The following is a 23025-nucleotide window of genomic DNA, read 5'->3' on the forward strand; positions in this document are numbered from 1 at the left end:
GTGAAAGTATGTAGCAAATGACCAAGTCTTTTGTAAATGGGGGGCCATATAATTATTGTTTCCAAGCTGAGACATTTCCGAGAAGAAAAGATGTTATTAATGATGCCAGGACAGCAGGAATGAGCCTGAATGATCCCATGCTAGGCAACACGTATGTCCTTATCTATCAGTGCAAAGGCTGCTCACAAAGGCAGGATGGGTATTATGAAAAGAATGGGGCTGGGACTTGAGAATCCTGATCTGAGTCCTGGTTTTGACACTTACTCACTGAACTTCTCCGAACTTCAGGGTAAAGCAAAGAGGATCGACCCCTGCCCAGCACACTTATGGAATTATGTACAGATGAAATGAGACGGTAACTGCCAAAGACAGGACCCTGAAAAGCTCTATGCAAATAAGAGATGCCCACCCCTGTAATGAGAGGCCCTTGGAGGCTGGGGCTGTACCTCTGGGTGGGCGTAGGCTGCTGCTGCATCCCTCTGCAGTGCTGAGCGGATGTCTGGCATGCTGTCTAAAATGTTATCAGAGCAGTTCTCTTTGCCTCGTTTATTCATCTCAGTTCGAATTTCTTCCATGTCCTCTTTCATTTGCTCATTTTCCTTGGTGATGTTTTTAGAAACTTCCTGGGAAGAGAGATGATTTGAAAAGGGAATCCGTTAAAGTGTTTTAAGATAAGCAGGTGGCAACCAGCAGCATGGAGCCTAGAGACACACTAGACTAGACACTCCTCAGAGCACAGTGACACAACAGACAGGCTGAGAAGTAGGCCAGTAAGTGACTGGGACCCAGGAGTGTGCCCAGCCTCATGCCAGGCACAGGATATCCAACTGCTGGAAATATTATCTAAACCACCATAGTTTTTCTAATAGCATTCCACTGTCTGAGACCTGGCTCTTTTCCTGCCATTTGTATAGTCTGCCTTACCCAGTGAAGAAGAACGTTACAAAAAAGTCTTTTCACCTGAACACTTGAATCATTTGCTCAATTAAAGGTTTTCTAAACAATTTCAGAAGACAGGCCCCCAAAATCTACTCAGTTTGCTATTCTAAGGAGTGCAAACTATTTCCTAGCTTCAGCATCATTTACAAAGGCAATTGATAGACTAGCTTCAAACATGTCTATTCACCCATGAGAAGTTTCCCTAAATGACTCCTTAGCAAATTAGCCCTGTTCTAGACCTGGGTCATATCAGAAAGGAACAAAACTACACATTTCAGTCAACCAGTTCTGGCGAGTGACTTCTGAGTGTCTGAGGTGCAGTATGGCAGAAAGGAAGGCTCTAAATGCTTCTGGGGTTCTTGTCCTGGATTATAGACCACACTAAATTCTATAAGTGCTAACTGTGAGGTTTAGTGAGTTCAGAGCAGGGCAAGAGTGGGCTGGGGACAGCAGAGGCAACATCCAGCAGAAGTTAAACACGGAATAGGATCTGAATCATAGGAAAGCTGTTGACAGACTTAGAAAAGTTCTGTCTCCTGGAGTTATTTTTAGAGAAATCTGACTGCATTGAGATCCAACACTTTCCAATTTTGGCCCCTAAACTAAGGTTTCCATGAGCATCTAAAATATTTGATGTGATGTTCTCTGAGCCCTGTTTATGCGGTTGGTAAAGGAAGCAAATATGTAAAATATAGGATGTGTTTGCTTTCCATCCTTCTTAACAGGCAGACATGGGAAGTGTAAAGTTAGACATTGCCAGGCAAAGCCCTGCAGATGGGTAAGATGTTGCTAATGTCCTAGAGAGAAGTCTTGGTGGCTCAGAGCCAGGGCAATGTGTATATATCCAGGCAGACCGTGACACCCAGACACGGTGGCTCCAGTGGCTCTTACAGGGGCTGCCCAAGAAGCCCAGTAGGTGCTTGTTAAACTAACCAGACTCCAGAACTATTGGCCATGCCATTCTCAGGACATCTCAATGCATGCCAAATTTTGAGCCCTGGAAGGGCTCACTGTGTTCTATGGGGCTTAAGCCAAGTAAGCCTCTGTAAATTGCACAGAATTAGCTGTGAGAGCAAAAGTGCATGAGAAACAGGTCTTGTTTTGAGAATTCCCAGAGTGAGTGGTCTTGTTGGGTGTGCAATTTTCTTGATGGAGGTTGTCAAGGGCAGTCAAGTGCAATGGTTAAGAGCATGGGTTCTGGAGGAAACTGGTTCATATCTCATTACTGCTATTCCTAGATCTGGGATCTCAGGCAAATTACCTAAATTCCCTCTGCTTCAATCTCCTGTCTGGAAAATGGGAATAGTATAGCACTAGCACTTTCCCTATGCATTTTTATGAGGATTGAGTGAGTTAATACACACAGATGTACATGGAACATACTAAGTGGTTGTTATTTTTCACAGAATGTCATAACTGAAAAAGACCCCAGAAATCAAGCCTAGTTTTTCACAGGAAGAATACTGAGGCCCCGAATAAGGCTGTGATTTGCTGAAGGTCATTTTATAATTTTTCTTTCTTTCTTTTTTGCAGTACTGGGGACTGAACACAGGGCCTTGCAAATGCTAGACAACTGCTGAACTACTAAGCTACCTTTCCAGCTGAAAGTCATTTTAAAACGTGGAAGAGCTTGCTGGGTATGGTGGTGCACTCCTTTAATCCCAGTTACTTGGGAGGTTGAGGGAGGAGGATCACACAAGTTCAAGGCCAGCCTGGACAACTTCATGAGACTGTCTTAAAATAAAATTTTAAGAAGGGCTGGGGTATAGCTCAGTGGTAATGTACTTGCCTAGCATGTGCGAGGCCCTCAATGGAATCCCCAGTATACTCCTGCCCCTCAAAGCTGTTGAGCTGAATCAGCACCCAGCCTCCTGGCCCTGACCTCTGCAGAGACCAGTAGCATCAGCAACATACAGGAGTTTATAAAAATGCAGATTTTCAAAACTGGGCAGTGGTGCAGGCCTGCCTGTAATCCCAGCAACTCTGAAAGATGAGGCAGGAGAATTACAAATGTCAGGTCAGCTTCAACAACTCAAAATAAAAGTAGAGAGGGTTGGGGATATACCTCAGTCAGTGGTAAAGAGCCCTTAGATTCAATTCCCATTACCACGCAAAAAAAAAAAAAAAAAAAAAAAAAAAGTGCCACCTTAAGTATGGCTGCTGGAAAGGGGGCAGAAATGTGTGAGAGGCCATGAGAAGGGCAGGTCTTCCCTGGACTGAGATCTTGGCATCTTACAGGGGTTCAAGCATTTCTGTGATCCATAAGCACCTGCCAAGAACAGCACAGGGGATGTCCCTGCTGTAGTTCTGTTGTCCTAAGATAACAGAGCCCATTAGATCCAGTGTGTTGTTATTGCATTAATGTGTCCAGTCCTGGCACTGAGGGATCAAGTGTGAGCAAGAACAATGAACATGGTGAAGATCATGGTGAAGATCTTCACCTAGTGAAGATCATCCTCCAACAGGGGGTGGGAAGCAATAAAACAAGAAAATCAACTAGTGAAAAGAATTGCCTTAAGTCAGGGCAACCTGATAGATGCAGGTACTGACTCCTCAGCCACCGTGATGATGTCTCCCTGAGGATGGGGCTGAGGCATGTCCACATTTGCCGCCCTATGTTTTGGTTCCCTGCAGTGGACACAGGACTCAATGAAAAGTGCTGGTAGTTCTGGGTGGACAGGATGGCTTGGCCTAGGCATATTTTTTATTTGAAATAAGTTCTCACCTGACTTCTGAACACCTTAAAACAGTCAGCACTAATCCCAAGTGAGACAAGGGGCAGCCCCACAAACGCAGCTCCTGCCTCCTGCCTTCTGGTCCCCAGAGGGCCTCCTGCTCACTGATTTATAATCTCCGACTCCTTCTGGTTTCAGTAAGGAGCCTTTATTCTGGATTTCCACAGAGGAAGGTTTGAGGCTGCTCTGGCTCTGAGAACCCAGAGGAGCAGTATAGTTTATTCCCCTCAAGGGAACAGCAAAGCCCTCATTGCCTGAATAAACACTGGACTAGAAGTGGCATCACCCCATTGGCCTGCTGGGCTAAGCTGGCTGGTGTCCCAAGAGCAGCAGGAGCAGCTGCCCTTCCTTGGCCACCCCCACCCCAACCTGAGGTTGCTGGCCTTGCCTTGTCCCCCACTCCTCCCTAGGGCTCTGCCTCCCTCACACGAAGGACCTTCTGTGGGTACTTTTCAGGTGGTGCAGGGGATGCTGCTTATGCAGAGTGCTCTAGATCCTGTCCTGGCAAACAACTGAACCCCATGACCTGGGACAGCTGCAACTGTGACATTTATGGTGTATGCAACTCAACTTGTGGGCAGGGCTATCAAGGTTGTAGAGGAGGTGGGAAGGGTGCCTATCTGGCAGAAGCCAGCATGCCACATGGTCTCTACCAAGGATCCTGCTGCTGTGAAGAGGGAGGGTGGGGAGAAGAGGCAGTTAGAGGACTAGGACAGAAGGATGGACACAATTAAGATCTGGGAACTCTGTCATGACTCCTTGAGCTAGGTAGAGCCAAGGAACTGAGAGGTATTCATGGAACAAATGCTACCCTGCAGAAGGGGCATGCTGGAGGACTGTGCAATTGGGAACAGGAGGTTGTCTGCTGAGAAAAAGGCCACATTGACAAATGGGGACAGGGTCAGTCAGATACACAGAGAGCAGAGAACAGGAAGCAAGTAAACTGGGTAGAGTCCCTTGGCAAGAGGGAACCAGAACACAGGTGGAGTTGAGGGTAGAGCTGGCCATCAGAACACTGGTGAGCACAGCTGGTCAGGACACAGCTTGAGTGACTGTAGGTGGGCTAACACAACCAGATGTGCAGACTGGTGGAATGGGCATAGGAAAAGGCTACCCTGGTTATGGACTCAACCTTGACCTTGTCCAGTTCTTGGACAAGTGTGTGCATGCCTGGGTAAGATCATGCAGCGGTTTGAGCCAAAAACATTGTGTCTAGGGGGAAAGATGACCTCAGTTCAGGGCTCTGTCCAGTCTCTGTGAATGGGAGTACAGAGGGAAACAATGCTGCTGAAATCCATTCCACGGTCATGGCCTGATAATGTAACCATAGGCTAGAAGTGATGAAATTTCTCCAGGATCTTTGGGAAAAGAAGTAATGAGCCATGTACACTGGCAGATGCCTGTAATCCCAGCAACTCAGGACATTAAGCAGGAGGATTGCAAGTTTGAGACCAGCCGGGCAACTTAGTGAGACCTTGTCTCAAAATTTTTTAAAAAATGATTGGGGGTGTAAGGGGAAGAGAAGAAAGATGAGGAAGAGGAGGATAAGGAGAAGGAAGAAGAAAGAAAAGAAAAAAAAGAAGTAATGATGACACCTATACTGATAAGCTTAGTATTGAAAATGGATGAGTGCCTGGCATAAAAGAGGACTATAGACATACACAGGTATGAAAGGAAGGAAAAGCTCGGTGGTGTGACTAGGCCAGGAAGGAGGAGAAGACCCAAGACTGGTATGTGGGAGAGAGGCACAAGACACCTGTCGGAGGAGACCAGGATAGACTGCAGGTGGGACAAACTCTGTCCCTCAAATCACATAGTAGGCATGTGCCACTGCATCCAAGGAGGCTTCCAGAGAGACCCTGTGGGTGTCAGGCCTACTGGTAGATGGCTGGATATGCAGAGATCTGGTGCAGATGAAAATCTTAAGGGCCAAGGAGACCTGGTTCCTGTAGGAGTGAAGTGAGCAAGCATGAGGGTGACTGGGCTCATAGTGCAAGGGCTCTCAGTTTCATTAGCTCACCCTGCCCTTCCCCCTCTGAGCCCTCCAGGACCCAACAAGAACCAGATGGCCTGGAACAGGCACCCAATCGACAGCTGTCTCCAACCCCCTGGTAAGAGAGCTAGAGGGGGAGAGCAGCTGGAAACAGCCGGTGCTCCTGATGGCAGGACAGGCAGCAGGGGTCCAATCCCTCTAACCACAGCTGGTGGAGACAGGCAAGCAGGCCTGGGGTAAGGGAGACGCCAGCTGCCATGTTAAATCCCCCAGTCATCCAAACAGCTGCTCAGCTTCTATTCCACGTCAGGTGCTGGGCTAGGACTGGGGACACAAAGAGGACTTAGACCCTGGCTGCCCTCAAAAGATTCCAAGCTTGGAAGGAGAGTCAAACAAGTGCAGAGCAAGAAGTCCCAGGCCTCTGATGATGAACTTCTGCGTGAGGGGAAACCTCGTCCCCTAAAATAGCCACATACTCCTCATATCCTGGCAGCTATAAGCTACTCCTAAGCCAGTAGATGGAGGGCTGACTCTTACACCTTAAGCCAAGAAGAAAAAAGCTCACGTTCCATGGTGGCAAATTAGATTTCAAGTATATATAACCCCAGGAGAGGTAATACATTGGCTTGAACTCATATTAAGATATAAATTGAATTAAATAATGTTAAAGTCTAAATGTATCTTAGAAACATCATCTCCAGCCCTCTGCCTTCTTTCACTTCAGGTGGACAGGGTGAGCGACACTCCTCTCTAAGTCTGCACTTGAAGAAAGAGTGAAAGGGCTGACCATGAACCCTTCTGCAGAAGTAGATTCAATCAGGAGAGAGAGACAAGTTAGGGTGTCTCGATGGGAGCACAAGGAGGTGGGGAAAGAGGAGACTTGGAAAGATAAGCTCCCCTAAGTCTCTGCCAGGCATGCACAGATGAAAATTACATTTTTCTACTACTTGGTAAAAAGATATATCCTCACAGGGCAGGAATCCTACTTTGATCTTGCCTTGTAGGCCAGAAACACAAAAGCCAGGGAACTTTTAGGCTTGGGAGAGAAGCTTCCACATTCTGAGGAGCAGGCCAGTTCTGTGTCTGGTAAATCCATAACAGATTTCAAATCTTCTGTGGGGGCAACATTTTGAGGAGTGAGCCTTCAACTGACACACAAAGTTCCCTGGTGCCCATCTGCACCCATTGGATGGAGTACACAAACTTTAGCAGGATGGTGAAAAAGGAAGAGAATAGTCACCACCAGGGGCAGAGCTTCCATGAGATACCACACTGTGAAAGCTTGTAGGAATTCACCCTTTTTTTTTGGGGGGGGGGGGGGTGTGTACTGGGACTGAACTCAGGGACACTCAGTCACTGAGTCACATCCCAGCACTATTTTGAATTTTATTTAGAGACAGGGTCTCACTGAGTTGCTTAGTACCTTGCTTTTGCTGAGGCTGGCTTTGAACTCGTGATCCTCCTGCCTCAGCCTCCCGAGCTGCTGAAATTATAGGCATGTGCCACCACACCCAGCACAATTCATCTATTTTAAGAGCATGAGATATGCAGTCACACATATATGAAGGCATATATGCACACAGTCATAAGCACACCACATAGTTATAAATGTTTACAGGTATACTACAGCTAGAATGGGAAGAAGGGTTCACTACAAAGATTTGCAACTTTTATGGGAATAATTTAATTCAATTAGTGCTTTGATGCTAAAGATTATAATCTGTCCCTCAGTCTTTTTTGTCACCTTGGAAACAAATCTGCTCATGAAAGCAGTACTATCCCATGCTTCTAGTCCTGCTGCCTCCCAAATCCATTTTTAGATCTGGGCAGCCTATAAGTCTCTGGTGCACATGGAGTTCGGGGTGAAAGTTTTTTCTCCAGTTGAATCAATGCCAGACATGGGTCTATATGCAATGAATAGGATTTATCTTTGTCTTTGGAAGGTACAGGTTTTCCTTTCAGACTTGTATTTCTCATCTTCCCTGGCTTCTGTGCTCTTTGCCTAACTACAATCCAACACTGTACCCGCCTCCCCCGCCCCCACTTCTTGTATTCTCTTTCCCTTCTCAGATGTTCTTATACAGGGATGTTCATGGGCCATTTATGAATTGGAAAAAATACACATATCTATCATTAGGAGATAGATAAATAAGTTGTTGCATAGTCTTACAATAGAATAATAGCAATAAAAATGAATGAACAAGACACAAAAACAATATAGGTAAATATCAAAAACATAAAACTGAATAAGAGAAGTCCAACACATGTGCACACACACATTCACTAACAGATACACAATTTTGTAGAATTCTGTATATTTAAAATTCCAACACAAGCAAAATGGGGAAGGAAGAGGGGAAAGAAAGAGGAGGAATAAAGGTGACCAAATCATGCTATATGCAATGAATCCCACTAATATATATTATGTCCCAATAAAAAATTTGAAAATTAAAAATAATAAATTCCCTCTTAAAAAAAAAAAAAAAAAAAAAAACAGGCAACATTAGGCAGCTGGGTATCCTGGTGTAGGCCCATAACTGCAGCAACTTCTCAAGTTGCTGAGGCAGGAGGATTGCAAGTTCTAGGCTAGCCTCAGAAACTTAGTGAGACCTTGTCTCAAAAATAAAAGAGGGTTGGTGATACAGCTCAGTGGTAAAGTACCCCTGGGTTTGATCTTCAGTACAAAAAATAAAGAAAGAAGAAAGCAGGCAAAACTGTTTATTTGAGGACTATTTTGGAAGATTTGGGGATGCATTCTTATATGAGAACACTCTAAAGAAAAACAAGGAAGATAATTAAAATACAAGCCTCTAAATAGAGAGGATCCCCTCAGGAAGGAAGGATGAGTAGAATACATATCAGGGGGCCTTGAGGATGTGAATATTGACCTATTTCTGAAGCTGGATAATGATTACAGGGGTATTTGCCTTATAATAAGTTATCAAGCTGAATACTTATCATGCACTTTTCTATGCTGGTATTATTTTTCACAATTTAAAACAAAAATTTAAACCAAATCAACACACTAGGCAGAGCTCCCAGTACTGATTTTACCAAGTGTGAGGTTCTGAACAGTTTGGATTTCATTTCTCTCTCCTTCCTTCCCCTTTCATCTGCAAATGAAGTTTCCATTCCTACATCCTCCTCTGTACCCAAGGTGGAGGTACACACACGTGCCCACTTATACTGCCAAACACTGATCTGACTCGGGCAAAAAGCCCCTCCAATCTGACCCTTGTTGTCCTGTCTGACCTTCAAAGAATTCCCCTTGGGATTTAAGAATATCCAAGGACTTGGAGCAGAATTTCACTTCCATTCCTTCTGCAGAGCCAGGCTGGAGAGGGAATGTTTTTTCCATTTACCCAACATTCTGCCTTTTCAATTACTGTATACTCCAGACAGACAGCTGGCACGAGCCAGGAGACAACCTTAATCCAAGATACAGTACTCCATTCCATGGGTCTGAGCCCATCCAAAGACCCTCCTGTCATACCACAGCACCCTGTCTCCTTGGACTGTCTGTTTTTGGAAAACCTCCTATTGGGTGGGACCTTCCCTAACTCAACTTTAATCCTATTTAATGGGGCTTATGAGATGCAGCCACAGTTCTGCCTAGAAATTCCCTTGGAAGAACTATTCTTTTCAAGTTCTGGTTAGGAAAAACTGATGCTTACAGGGCAGAAAACAATGATTCAAAGGAACTTATGCAGTTGATTAGAAAGAGCCCTGAACTAGGAACCAGAAGACCTGAGCTCCAACCCTATACGTCTTTCTACTGTGATCTCAGGGGATTCATCTAATTGCCTTAGGTCTCACATCCTTCCTAGCTCACAGGAATAAATGGGCTAAGTGTATATGGAATGTTTTAGAAACTATAAAATGCTATACAAATATATATACTTATTATGAAAGTCCAGTGTTTGCTACTAAATATACCACACTATTGAAAAAAGAGATCTTTTCATCCATATAATAAAGTTCGTTTTGGCTGGGCTTAGTGCTACACGCTTGTAATCCCAGTGGCTCAGGAGGCTGAGGCAGGAGGATCTTGAGTTCAAAGGCGGCCTCAGCAATTTAGTGAGGCCCTAAGCAATTGAAAAAGACTGTCTCAAAATAAAATATAAAAAGGGCTGGGATGTGGCTCAGTGGTTAAGTGCTCCTGCGTTTAATCCCCAGTACCAAAATTAAAAAATAAATAAACTTCATTTTGGCCAAACTCTAGTTACTGTGCTCCTATACACAGGATGCCACACATTTGAGCTGGCACTGCTCAAATTCATCCACAATTCTACCTTTGGTCAACAGGAGGCTCTGCTGCTAGATAAGGCTGGGGATGAACTGCAGTTCTTGAAGAAAACCCAGCCCACTGGCCCCCTCAGAGGCTGGGTGCCTGACCTAGGCTTCCCAAGCACTTTGCTCCTCCCCCACAGCTATCTTTCCCAAGCTGTGTTCTCTAGATACACTGAAAACCACATGTTTACCAAGGTCAGGTAAAAGCAGAAGTTGCCACCACCCCTGATCCTACAGAAATACAATCCTTTTTTTAAAGGGGCATAGTTGTAGAGAGGCTCAGGAAACATAGATACTGTCAAATATTGGACTCTGGTTCAATTCCTTTTGAACCCTTCTGGAAAAATCAGACAGCAGTTTTAATGGGAGGAAGAGTCCATGCCTGCATGAAGTCCACTGGGCGCAGGATGGTGTTGACCATTCCCAATCTTATCATTCTAGTTCTCAATGTTGGGGAAGGAGAGATTCAAGACATCTCATGTTCTAAGTCTCTTAGGTAGCCCCTCTGGGAGAATGGAGGCTGAGGTGGTCTACTTGGCCACATCAACATATCTACAAAGCTCTGGCTCAGCACCCTAACCCTTCTCCTTAAGTTGATAACTGAAGTGACTGTGGATCTATCACCTCACCAAGAGCAAAATGGCAACAGTCAGAGCTGGAGGGGTGAAACCTAAGGGTGGGTGGAGAAGGAGCTGGGGTTCACTTCCTGAGAAAATTTTTAGGAATAGAAGGAACCTGCTAGAACAATCCTTTTAACTGCAACGCTTTATCACCTCTGTCCTAGTTCTCTTGGCGGAGGAATGCACGAATGTGTGCCCCAGTCTGTTCTTGGTCACAACTCAAGTGCCATGTTTAATCAATTCAAAATATTTTCATAATAATTAGTGTACATTTTATTCCTTCAGGAAGCATACAAAGTAGATAGAGTACCATTCCCACTTCACAGATGGCAAACCTAAGATACAGTTGCTTGGGAATAGCAGGCAAAGAGTAACTCTGTGTTGACTCAGTCAGGCACTCTTTCTGCCACAAACTAGAAATTTTTACATTTTTTACATCTCATATCTACAAATCACTTATCAAGGAACCCCCATAATAGATCCTCAAAAGTCCATTTTTTCCCATGAGGAATACTGATACATTTGTAGTTGTTCCTTTATTAAATTTACCACTTACAGTAATATTCTGAAAATTAAAGAAAAGATTTCTACTTGAAGGAGCAGCTCTTTGGAAACTATTTTAAATATCAGTCCAAAAACTAGATGCCAGTCAATAAAAGATATCCATAAGCCTCTAATTAATAGGGTTGAATGATGAACATTACTTTTCTGGTGACTAAACTTTCTTATTTATAAATAAAGCATCACAATAACAAAACAATATCACCATTATTGTTATGTCCATAACTATAACTCTTACCATCATATCACACATCATTAGATGAACATTATGGCACCAATTGTGTATTCCTCAAAACCCAATCAGAATGATGTGGTGTCTTTGACTATGAACATTACATTACTGGCACTGCAGACTGGCATCCCTCCTGAGCATGAGCGGCCTGAATGTCCAATGAAGGAACATTACTCATTATAAATCACTTTTATGTCACATTATCATCTCAGTAGATGCAGAAAAATTAGATAAAATTTAACACCTCTTACTGATTAAAATCCTGAACAAATTAAGGATAGGAGGATCATACCAAAATATAATAAAGACTATATTTGATAAACCCATATCCAACATCATACTGAGTGGGGAAAACATTAAATCTTTTCCTCTAAAAACAGGAACAAGATAAGGGTGTCCATTCTCAGCACTCTTATTCAATATTGTACTTGAATTTTTAGCTAGAGCAATTAGGCAAGAGAAAGAAATAAAAGGGATACAAATAGGAAAGGAGGAAGCCAAAATATCCCAGTGGATGATATGATTCTATACTTTAAAAAGGCTAAAGACTCCATAAAAAGACTCTTAGAACTGATAAACATATTCAGTAAAGTACAAAATCAACATATAAAAATCAGTAGCCTTTTTGTATATCAATAATAAAATTGTTGAAAAAGAAATCAAGAAAACAATTCCATTCCAAATAGCCTCAAAAAAAAAAAAAAAAGTCTAGGAAACTTAACTGAGGAGGTGAAAGACCTCTACAAAAATTATAAAACACCAAATAAAGAAATTGAAGACACTAGAAAATGGAAAGACCTCCCACGTTCTTCATATTGTTAAAATATCTATACTACTCAAAAGCTCTCAACAGACTCAGTATAATCTCCATCAAAATACCAATAGCATTCTTCACAGAACTAGAAAAAATAATCCTAGGGTTCATATGGAAGCATACAAGACCCTGAATACCCAAAGCAATCCTGAGCAAAAAGAATAATGCTAGAAGCATCCCAATACCTATTTCAAAATACAGTATAGAGCCATAGTAATAAAACAGCATGTATTAGAATGAAAACAGGTATACAGACCAAGTGAACAGAAGACCCAGAAATAAATTCATGCATCTGCAGCTGACAGATTCTCAACAAGAACACCAAAAACACATTAAAGAAGATAGCCTCTTCACAAATGGTGCTGGGAACACTGGACATCCATGTGTAGAAGACTGAAAGTAGACCCCTTTATCCTGTACAAAAATCAGACCTGAAATATTGAAACTACCAGAAGAAAACAGGGGAAACACCCCTAAATATTGGCACAGTCAACAATTTCCTGAATAAGACTCCAATATCTCAGGAAACAAGAATAAGAATTGACAATAAGATCACATCAAATTAAAAAGCTTCTGCAAAGAAAAAGAAACAATCCAGAGTGAAGAGACAACAACCTATAGAATGGGAGAAAATCTTTGCCAGCTATTCATCTGACAAAGTATTAATGTCCAGAATATACAAAGAATTTAAAAAATCCTAACAACCAAAGTAATAAGTAATCCAATCAAAAGATAGCCAAATGATCTGAACAGACACTTCTCAAAAGAAGTCCAAATAGCCAAAAAATATATGAAAATAATTCTTAATATCTTTAGCTTCCAGGGAAATGCAAATTGGTTATTACCAAAACAAAAAACAAAAACAAAAACAAGCCAAAACAAAGAAAACCCCACCAACTAATAAACGCGGGTGATGATGTGGAGAAAAAGAATGCTTATACATTGTTGTTAGGAATGTAAAAAAAAAAAAAAAAAAATGTACAGCAACTTTGGGAATCAGCATGAAGCTTCCTTGAAAAACTGAAAAAAGAAATACCATATGATCCAGCTGTATGACTTCTGGGTATATGTCCAAAAGAAACACAGTCATTCAAAAGATGCATACACATTTACTGCAGCACTATTTATAATATCTATTTATTTATTTATTTATTTATTTATTTATTTATTTATTTATTTATTTTGTGTGTGTGTGGTGCTGGGATCAAACCCATGGCCTTGTGCTTGCAAGGCAAGCACTCTACCAACTGAGCTATCTCCCCAGCCCACTATTTACAATATCTAAGATATGAAATCAGCCCATATGCCCATCCAGAGATTAATGGATAGAGAAAGCATATACATACAACAGAGTATTATTCAGCCATAAGAATAAAATCATATCACAATACCAAACCTTAAACTATATTACAGAGCAATAATAACAAAAACAATATGGTATTGGCACCAAAACAGAAATGAAAACCAATGGTACAAAATAGAAGACACAGAGACAAACCCACATAAATACAGGTATCTCATACTAGACAAAGGTACCAAAAACATACATTGGAAAAAAAAAAATACATATTCAACAAATGGTGCTGGGAAAACTGGAAATCCATATGTAAAGAAATGAAATTAAACCTCTATCTCTAATCCTGCACAAAAATCAACTCAAAGTAGATCAAAGACTTAGGCACTAGAACAGAGACCCTGCACCTAATAGAAAAAAAAGTAGGCCCAAATCTTCATCATGTCAGCTTAGGACCTGACTTCCTTAACAAGACTCCTAAAGCACAAGAAGTAAAATTAAGACTCAATAAATGGGATGGATTCAAACTAAAAAACTTCTTCTCAGCAAAGGAAACAATCAATGTGAAGAAAGAGCCTACAGATTGGGGGAAAACTTTACCACTGGTACTTCAGATAAAACATTAATCTCCAGGATATATAAAAAACTCAAAAAACTTAACACCAAAAAAACAAATTACCCAATCAATAAATGGACTATGGAACTGTAACAGACACTTCAGAGAAGAAGAAATACAACTGATTAATAAACATATGAAAATATATTCATCATTTCTTGCGATTACAGAAATGCAAATCAAAACTACTCAGATTTCATCTCCCTCCAGCCAGAATGGCAATTATCAAGAATATAAGCTATAATAAGTGTTGGCAAGGATGTGGAGAAAAAGGTACACTCATACATTTTTGGTGGGACTGCAGATTGGTGCAACCACTTTGGAAAGCAGTATGGAGATTCCTAAGAACACCTGGAATGGAACAACCATTCCACCCAGCTATCCCACTCCTTGGCCTATACCCAAAGGACTTAAAATCAGCATTCTAGGGCTGGGGAGATCGCTCAGTTGGTACAGTGCTTGCATTGCAAGCACAAATCCCTGGGTTTGATCCCCACACTGCAAAAAAGAAAAAAAAATCAGCATTCTACAGTGACACAGCCACATCAATGTTTATAGCAGCTCAATTCACAATAGCTAAACTATGAAAGCAACCTAGAGGCCCTTCAACAGATGAATGGATAAAGAAACTGTGGTGCCATAAAGAATGATAAAATTATGGCATTTGCAGCCAAATAGATGAAATTGGAGAATATCATGCTAAGTGAGATAAGCCAATCTCAAAAAACCAAAGGACGAATGATCTCTTGCTGATAAGCAGATGATGACACATAATGGGGGGTGGGAGGGGTTAGTGTTACGGTTAGAGTTAGGGTTAGGGAGGGGGGCAAGAATGGAGGAAGGAAGGACTGTATAGAGGGAAAAGAGGGGTAGGGGGAAGGGAAAAAATAACAGAATGAATCAAACAACATTACCCTATGTAAATTTATGATTACACAAATGGTATGCTTTTACTCCACATACAAACAGAGAAACAACATGTATCCCATTTGTTTACAATAAAAAAAAGAACCAAAAAAAAAAAAAAAAAGGAACTGTGGTATATATACACAATGGAATATTATGGCATTTGCAGGTAAATGGATGAAACTGGAGAATATCATGTAAGTGGAATAAGCCAATCTCAAAAAATCAAAGGCTGAATGTTTTCTCTAATAAGTGGACGCTGATCCATAGTGGGAGGTAGGTAGGGAAGAATGAAGGAACTTTGGATTATGCAGAGGGGAATGAGGGGAGAGGTGGGCTGGTGGGGAGGGGGGAAAAGGTACTAAGAGTAGATTTTCAGTGTTCTTAACATAAAAATGTAATAAGAATGTGCTGATGGATGTTAGTTTGATTTAATCATTCCAATATATATACCTATATCATGACATCTCATTGTACCCCAAATATATACAACTGATATATATCAATTAAAAATAAAGTTGTTTATAAAAAAAGAATAAAATCATGTCATTTGCAAAAAAAAAAACAGACGAAACTGTAGGACATTATGTTGAGTGAAATAAACCAGACAAAGAAAGACAAATATATTTTCTCTGATTATGAGGAAAGGAAACAAAAAAATTTGAAAAAGATGACCTGAAAGCAGAAGAGGGCTTTCAGGGAAGGGAACGGGAATAGAGGCCAGGGAAAGAAAAGAGAGGGGATAACAAAGGTTCATAGTGGAACCCATTATTTGTACAACTAATATTTAATAATTATAATATTAAAACAAAATAATCACTTTTATGTTTTCTTTCTCTCAAATGGATGAGGTACACACACATTCTCACCCACACTCACACAGAAAGATATGCACTAGAACAGTTAAAAAACAGACAAACAACAACAACAACAACAAAAAACAGAACAAATCAGCAACCATATTCCCAGGAGGCAGATGACTCTACCTTAAAACTGGAGGTAAGATGCTTATTGTAATTTTACATATCATTTAGCTCTGAGTTCCCTGGAAGTCAAGCTAAAAATAGAAATACATTATTTATATGGTTCTTATACATGAAAAGAATAAAGTTTTTACATTTTTATTTCATTCATTATCTGTCACCAAGAATTTGGTATGATTTTGGATACATTTTTTAAAATATATTTTTTCTTTCCAAAGAAGAGAATGGGTTAAGTCTACTTAATGAGACCCTGCCTCAAAATAAAAAATAAAAAAGGTTGAAGGTGTACTCACTGGAAGAGCACTTGCCTAGCATGTGAAAGGATCTGGTTCAATTCCCAGGACTGCAAAGGGAAGGGGAAGGGGAAGAGGAAGGAAAATGAAATCAGAATCTTCCTTACCTCCTCCAGTTTATCCACTCGCCCCACCAGTTTGGTAGTGACTGAATGCAGCTTCAGGAGATCCAGGCCATAGAAAGCTCCTTCCAGCATATCTATGATGGTGGAGAGCTATGAAACAAGATTCAGAGGTTAGCCCAGGGTTGGGGTAGACAGACCACAGCGGGAGAAGTTTCCTTCAGATCTCCATGTTGTAGGTTCAACACTAGGAAGCCACTAGCCAGGAATTGAGAGGTAGCCCTCAGAAACACATTTGTGGGGGTGAGCCAAATGATGTATTATGCCTTCTGAAATATTTGGGTAAGAAAATGGAAGAATCCTACAAGAACAAGTAAATTCAAGATTGAAACATCCTCACAAACTGTTTAGGCCTCTTTTATGAAATCCATCAGTCACATGCATCTCTCCTATTAGACTGTAAGCTCCTTCAAAGCTTCATCTCTGTTTCCTCAAGATATCTAGCAGAGTACCTGGCCCACAACAAGTAATCTACAAATACTCAACAAAGTGTACACATCAATAACTTCAGGATATGGTTCTGAGACCCTCATCTTCATTGTCTACAAAGGACCCCGAAGATACCAATAGATTATTCCTTAGCACAAAAAGTCAGTTCATAGGCATAGCATCAAGTATAGTTCCATCTATTCAGAAGATCAAGACAGGAGACTCAATTGAACCCGGTAGTCTCAGACTAGCTTGGAGAACATAGTAAGAACCCATCTCAAAAAATACAGCTAGTGTAAGAATATAGGTTAGTGTTAGAAGACTTGCCTAGCATGTACAAGGGCCCTGGGCAGGGGGTGGGGACAACTAAATTGATCCTGGGGTAAAAGAGACCCAATGGTCCTGGGTACAGTGGCACTTGACTGTACTCTCAGCAACTCAGGAGGTTGAGGCAGGAAGATGGCAAGTTGGAGGCAAATCTGGGCAACTTAGTGAGAATCTCTTTTAAAATAAGATAAAAATGGCTGGGAATGTAGTCCAGTTGTAAAGCACCTCTAGGTTCAATCCCTAGTACCAAACTGTCCCTCGCACCAAAAAAAAAAAAAAAAAAAAAAAAAAAAACAAGAGAGAGAGAGAGACCTAATGGCCCATGTCTGAGGTAGCTACTTACCATAGGGCATCCAACCTTCTCATTTTTTTTTCCAATATGGTCACCCTGACAGTATAGAGTCCCTGGGAGGAAAGTGAATGAGGCTCTGGTAGCATCCAGGGCATGAGGGTACAGGCAATGGGGGCAGATGAGATATGCTTAAATGGAGCCTCCCTATCAAGAACCAGACCTTTGAAGAGTTTGCTGGGTAAACTACTTGCAATCTATCTGTTCCCCACTCACCTCCCAGCCTTGCTTCTAGATGAAAAATTCCAAAGAAATATTCATGATTAGAAGGTCCCTTCCCACTCCCCCCCTCCCTCCCTCTCCCCCCTCTCTCCTCTCTCCTCTCGCCTTCTCCTTCTCCTTCTTTTTGGTACCGGGGATTGAACCCAGGGGCACTTAACCACTGAACCACATTACAACCCTTTTCAAATTTTATTTTCAAGGGTATTACTAAGTTGCTTAGGGCCCAACTAAGTTGCTGAGGCTGGCTTTGGACATGCTATCCTCCAGCTTCAGACTCCTTAGCTGCTGGGATTACAGGAGTATATTAGTGCACCTGGCTAGAAGTTCTCTTTCTTCTGCAGCAGAGGAAGACAGCTGGATGCTGGGTAAGGGCCATAGCAGGTTAGTACACATGGGATGATATTCTGATTCCTAATAGGAATTTTGCCTGATGTGATTCCAGAAGTTGCCCAGAGTCCAACCCTAGAACTAAGTGACCATGATGTAGTTCAGAAAGTAGATTCATGGCTGAACTGCAGTTTTAAGCAATATGGCCAAATCCTGGGCCATTTCTTGTACTGATAAACATGACTGCTTAAAGAGATACCAATGAGTACCTGTAGCTGAGTGTTAGCTACCAAGCACAGCAGGAGTGCATTACATGACCATTCATTCATTCATTTACACAGTCATGCCTCAGTGAATATCAGGCATTGTGCCAAGCACTCTGTAGTTGTCATCTCATGAATTCTCATTTGAAGTAGATATTATTCCCACATTTTATTCAAGGAAACTGAGGTCAGACAAATTTAGTAACTTCAGCAAGATTATGCAGCACTGATTTAAACCCAAGCGTCTAACTCTAAAACCAAGCTTATTCCATCACCCCACTTCATGAGCAAAGCAAGGGTATTACATGAAGTCAGTCAGTAAGGATACCTAGGTAGGGTCTGAGCTTCCCACCCTACAAAGTATGATCACAGAATCCATTTGATGAGGGCCCCAGGCCTCTCATCCTGGGTCATTCCAACAATGATGCCAATGACTGAGAAGCTCCTCTGTGTCTTTTACATCTTCAATATCCACCCTGAGCTGACAGGAAATTGTGACAGCAATTTTCCTGGAGAACACTGAGTTCTTTTGGCCAGCTGGGCCTGGCAGCTGATCCCAGGTCTGGCCTCCCAGTCTCTGTAAGGAGGGGCAAGTGTTCTTTGCTCCCCCATCTCCCTCAGACTCCGAGCTGAATTGATCATTTTGTCAAAACATCAGCCTTATCACCACACACAAGACTCCAAGGAGAAGGCCTGGCCTCCTTCAAAGGTCTTACAATCCCCAGCCATGGCCCTGTAGGCTCATGGGACCCCAGAGAGCCTTCTCATCTGTGGCACTGCCCCCACCAGCTCCTACCTTCAAGTCTCGGCTGTCTGCTTCCCGCAGCTTCTGGAGCCTGAAGTCTCCCTCGCAGGGATTGAGGGCAGATGGAGGCGCGACACAGGCACATTTGCAGGATGAGCCTGAAGTGATGGTTTCCACAGTGTAAAAGTCTTCCTTCTTGGATGCTCCCTCATTGATCCTCTGGCAGGCATCTCGGCCCAGCGGTCTCACCACACACTTGCACTGACAATCTGAACCCTCAGACACGGCTTTCACCTTGTCATAGTCCCCCAGCAACTAGACAGAGCAAATGAACTGGAGTTATGCAAATATCAGGTTCCTCAAAAAGGTTGTCCATTAACTTTGTCAAATGTCCTACTCTAAAAGAAAACAACAATATATATCAACATGGGAAAAATCTCCAGGAACTACCGTTAAGTGACTCAAGTTATAGATCAATATATATAGTATGATTAATTTTATGTGAAAACAAATTCACAAATCAAAGCAATAAAAACATATACATATAAAATACACCTAAAAAAATGTCCTACACTAGCCAGACACCTCAAACAAAACTGAACCACAGAATGAATAGGTCATCACAAAGCAATTTGCTGACTCGGACATTTCCGGGAAGGCACTCGGAGTTCAGCTTTCTTCGTTTATCTTGGAAGGTTGTGTATTTTCAGGGGCCTTTGCTTTTAATCATTTAAAAGAAAAAAAAAAGAGCTCCATCATTCTTCCAATAGCCTTGCAGTCTGCTAGAATCCAGGTTTGGATTTGAAAAGGAAAGAAAGAAAGAAAGAGTTGAAGGAGAAATTGGAAAGTTGGTATTCAGATTTGGGGACTACTGGTTTCTCTCCTGGTTCAGCATTTGACACTTATTGAGTACCTTCTAGAGACTGGGGAAGTGCAGTTAAAGATTGAGATGGGTCAGGCAAACAGTCTGTTCTCAAGGAGCCTAGAATGTAAGAGGCAAATAAATAATAGTGGCAGATTAGACAGTGATAAGTGCCCTGAAGAGTGGGGACAAAGTGCAGTGGAAGTCAACAGAGGCTCCAACTGGGTACCAGGGAAGGTTCCTTGGAGGAAAAGGTATTTGATCTGAGACTCAAATGATGGGTTAGAATTGGAGAAAGGGAGCCAGACGTGGTGGCACATGTCTATAATCCCAGAGACTCAGATGGCTGAGGCAGGAGGAGTGCAAATTCAAGGCCAATCTTGGCAATTTAGCAAGACCCTGTCTCAAAAAAGGAAAAACTGAAGTGCTAGGGGTGTCGCATAATACTAGAGCACTCCTGGGTTCAATCCCTAGTACCAGGAAAATAAAAGAGAATATAGTTGGAGAAAGGGAGTTGGGAAGAGAAAGACAGGTTTATACAGTCTGAGGGTTTATTTGGCTCCTAGAGCAGATTCTGAACCCAAATCCAAGGCCAAACCCAGGAAATTGTCCACACCTGCTGCATTCTACAATGCTAAACACTTTCTTCTGGGATCTTGCTCCTACCAGCTTTCCCAAAGCAAGAAAACATACAACAGCAAACTTTCTGGAGTTCTTACCCTGGGCACTTGCTGGGGAAACAGATTCCCCAACCCTGAGTTGCTTTGCAGCATGTCCTAAATATCCAAAACCAGGACTCCCCACCTAGACAGTCAGAAGTGTTCCCTTTATTTGACTGAGGATCCCAGCAGGCAGGCATAAAGCTTGTTTGAGTAGAAATGTTCCTTGGGATGCTGTCTGGAGGGAGTTTTCCCTGCCAAGGTTGGGTTTCTTCTAAGACTAATATTTGCTTTAGTGTTGTTGTCAAATACAGAATGGGTCAGTGGAAGAAGGAGGTGTAGTTCAGGGTGACTTAAGCAGCTGTTTTTTCTGGGCTGATAGTAAATCATGGCTGTCCATTTTCTGAAACTCGGCCTGGATTCCTAAGCAACCCTGCTCTGAGAACCCTGGGTGGGTTCCTTCCTTTCTGGAGGCTCGGGTTTCAAGAAAGCTTTTGCTGATGATATTCCAGAGTCCCAGTGTGAGGGATTTTGTTTCTTTTCGATTTATGGGTCAGTATGAGGTTATGGGTGGGCACAAAACATATATTAGCATAATTATGAAAGGAAAAATGAGAATAGTGTTTGAGAAATCTCAAAGCAGAGGTGATCGCTCCCTCTACAGGAAGGAGACAAGACCCAGTCTGAGGGCTTAATGGAGATACAGGCACACACTAAGGATCCTTCCCCTGATATCTCTGGTCCTGAGGATCATAGTGTCACCCACTGCATACCATCATGACAGCTCTGGAGAGCACAAAATCAACACCAGAGAGAAGTATTCCTTACAGTCGTGAGATCTGGGCTGAAAATTGCCAGATGGTTTGATTCTTACCACCCCCACCACTCTTTAGCTTTCTGAACCTTATCCATAGAATGGGTATCAGGGTGTTTGGGGGATTGATTTAGATTCATAAATGGACATTACAAAGTTCGTCACTATCATCTGTCACCGGGCTCCTACTGAGAGTAAGCCAGATTGAGGGATATACATTTCCACTCTACCTTTGCAATACCTGGGATCTTGTCAATTTTCCTCTATTTTGGGGGCAACTCACATGAATTACACATGTTGCAGTTCTGTCTTCACCCTATGTCTCTGAGTGGGCGGCTCACTGCAGGCCATAAAATATCTCCCATGGGTTGTGCCATCTGCCTCCTGTCCAACATACCCGCCTGTTTACACATTCCAAATCTGACAAACAGCCACATAGACAAGAAGTATTCTTCACAACCCTTTAACCAAAACACACAAAAACTTTTCTTCCTTCTCAGAGAGTTCTGTGAAGTCTTCCCTTACCTCTCCTCTCCTTTCTCTGGATTTGGTAACCTTGAAAGACCCCAAGAGTTTGAGAATAGGACTCCCTCATTTCCCTTTAAGAAAATATTCTGATAAACGAAAAGTAAATGTCCCTGTCGTTGGTAATGGGAAGAAAAACATTTCCTTCCAAATGCTTCATCCAGAACCATCCTTTGGCCCTTGCCACCACCCAGGACAAGAAGGTGTGTGGAACTCGGTATCCTACCTGAGACAAAACGTTCTCTTGGTTATCCGCCTCATTTTGCAGAATCTCATCCTCTGTAGGAGCCACTGTCTGTTCATCTGGAGGCTCGCTGGTCCCTGTTGGAGGAGTGCTGGACCCCCAGACCTGTGCCGCAATCAGAGAGAAGCAAAGAACTAGCAGCAGAGGCTTGGCCATGAGGGACACGACCAGAAGGACCTTAGCCCCTTCGGAGAAGGCTTGGGTCGGGGATCTCAGCAAAGACTGAGGCTAGAGGATGTTTAAGCAGGAGCTCGAGAGTGGCTGTCCCAAGCACTTTCTAAAGATGGGTGCGGCTGAGTTGGGCTGGAGGGAGCGCCCCAGAGACCCTGGGCATCTCCTTTCTTCGCGACTCTAGCCAAGACTAGAGAGGCGTGAGTAGGGAAGAGGAGGTGACCGGGAAGGTGGAGGCAGGCACCGGCTAGTCAAACGCGTCGCGGGTGGAGAGGGTTCAGGTGGAAGGCGGGCGTTCAGGCAGACGCGGACTGCAGGGATCCTCTGGGCGCACAGGGACTGGGCGCTAGGCGGACAGCGGCTGCGGCGGCGGCGGCGGCGCGGGAGGCGAGGGCGCAGCGAAGGGAGGGTGCGGAGGGAGGGCGGAGCCTCTATTGTGCCTGCCGCGGAGATGCAGCCAGTGACGGCTCGGAGGAGGAGGACCTGGAAGCGCACAGAGCTCTGGCGGAGGGGCGCCCGCCGACCCCGCCCCCGACTGCGACTCAGCTGCGGCGCACGCGGGGGAGGGCCGAGACTGCAAGCTCGCTTTCCCTCTTTTGACTGCAAATGAAAAACGCAGAGGTTACCCGGAGCAGGATCCCTGAAGTTTGGGGATTCCTTGTACCCATCCTCTCCGCTCCTAGAAGAGCG

General features: G+C 42.9%; 1 protein-coding gene across 4 annotated transcripts in view; it reads right to left on the minus strand.

Annotated features, from left to right (window-relative positions):
- Nucleotides 1-22738, minus strand: part of OLFML2B (olfactomedin like 2B) — a 42715-nt gene extending 19977 nt beyond the window's left edge. Inside the window, exons 1-4 of one of the 4 annotated variants that reach the window (XM_079136556.1) lie at nucleotides 22147-22733; nucleotides 19112-19375; nucleotides 16384-16491; nucleotides 447-623 (exon numbers count right to left, since the gene is read on the minus strand). In XM_079136556.1, coding sequence (XP_078992682.1) covers nucleotides 447-623; nucleotides 16384-16491; nucleotides 19112-19375; nucleotides 22147-22320 — 723 coding nt within the window. In that variant the 5' untranslated portion in view covers nucleotides 22321-22733. Of the gene's footprint in view, nucleotides 1-446; nucleotides 624-16383; nucleotides 16492-19111; nucleotides 19376-22146 lie in introns of all 4 variants that reach the window. The other 3 variants (XM_079136557.1, XM_079136558.1, XM_079136559.1) reach the window with 3 other exon arrangements.
- Nucleotides 22739-23025: the final 287 nt, after the last annotated feature.

This window comes from Sciurus vulgaris (assembly GCF_902686455.1).
Source record: "Sciurus vulgaris genome assembly, chromosome: 1".
NCBI classification, from domain to species: Eukaryota; Metazoa; Chordata; class Mammalia; order Rodentia; family Sciuridae; genus Sciurus; species Sciurus vulgaris.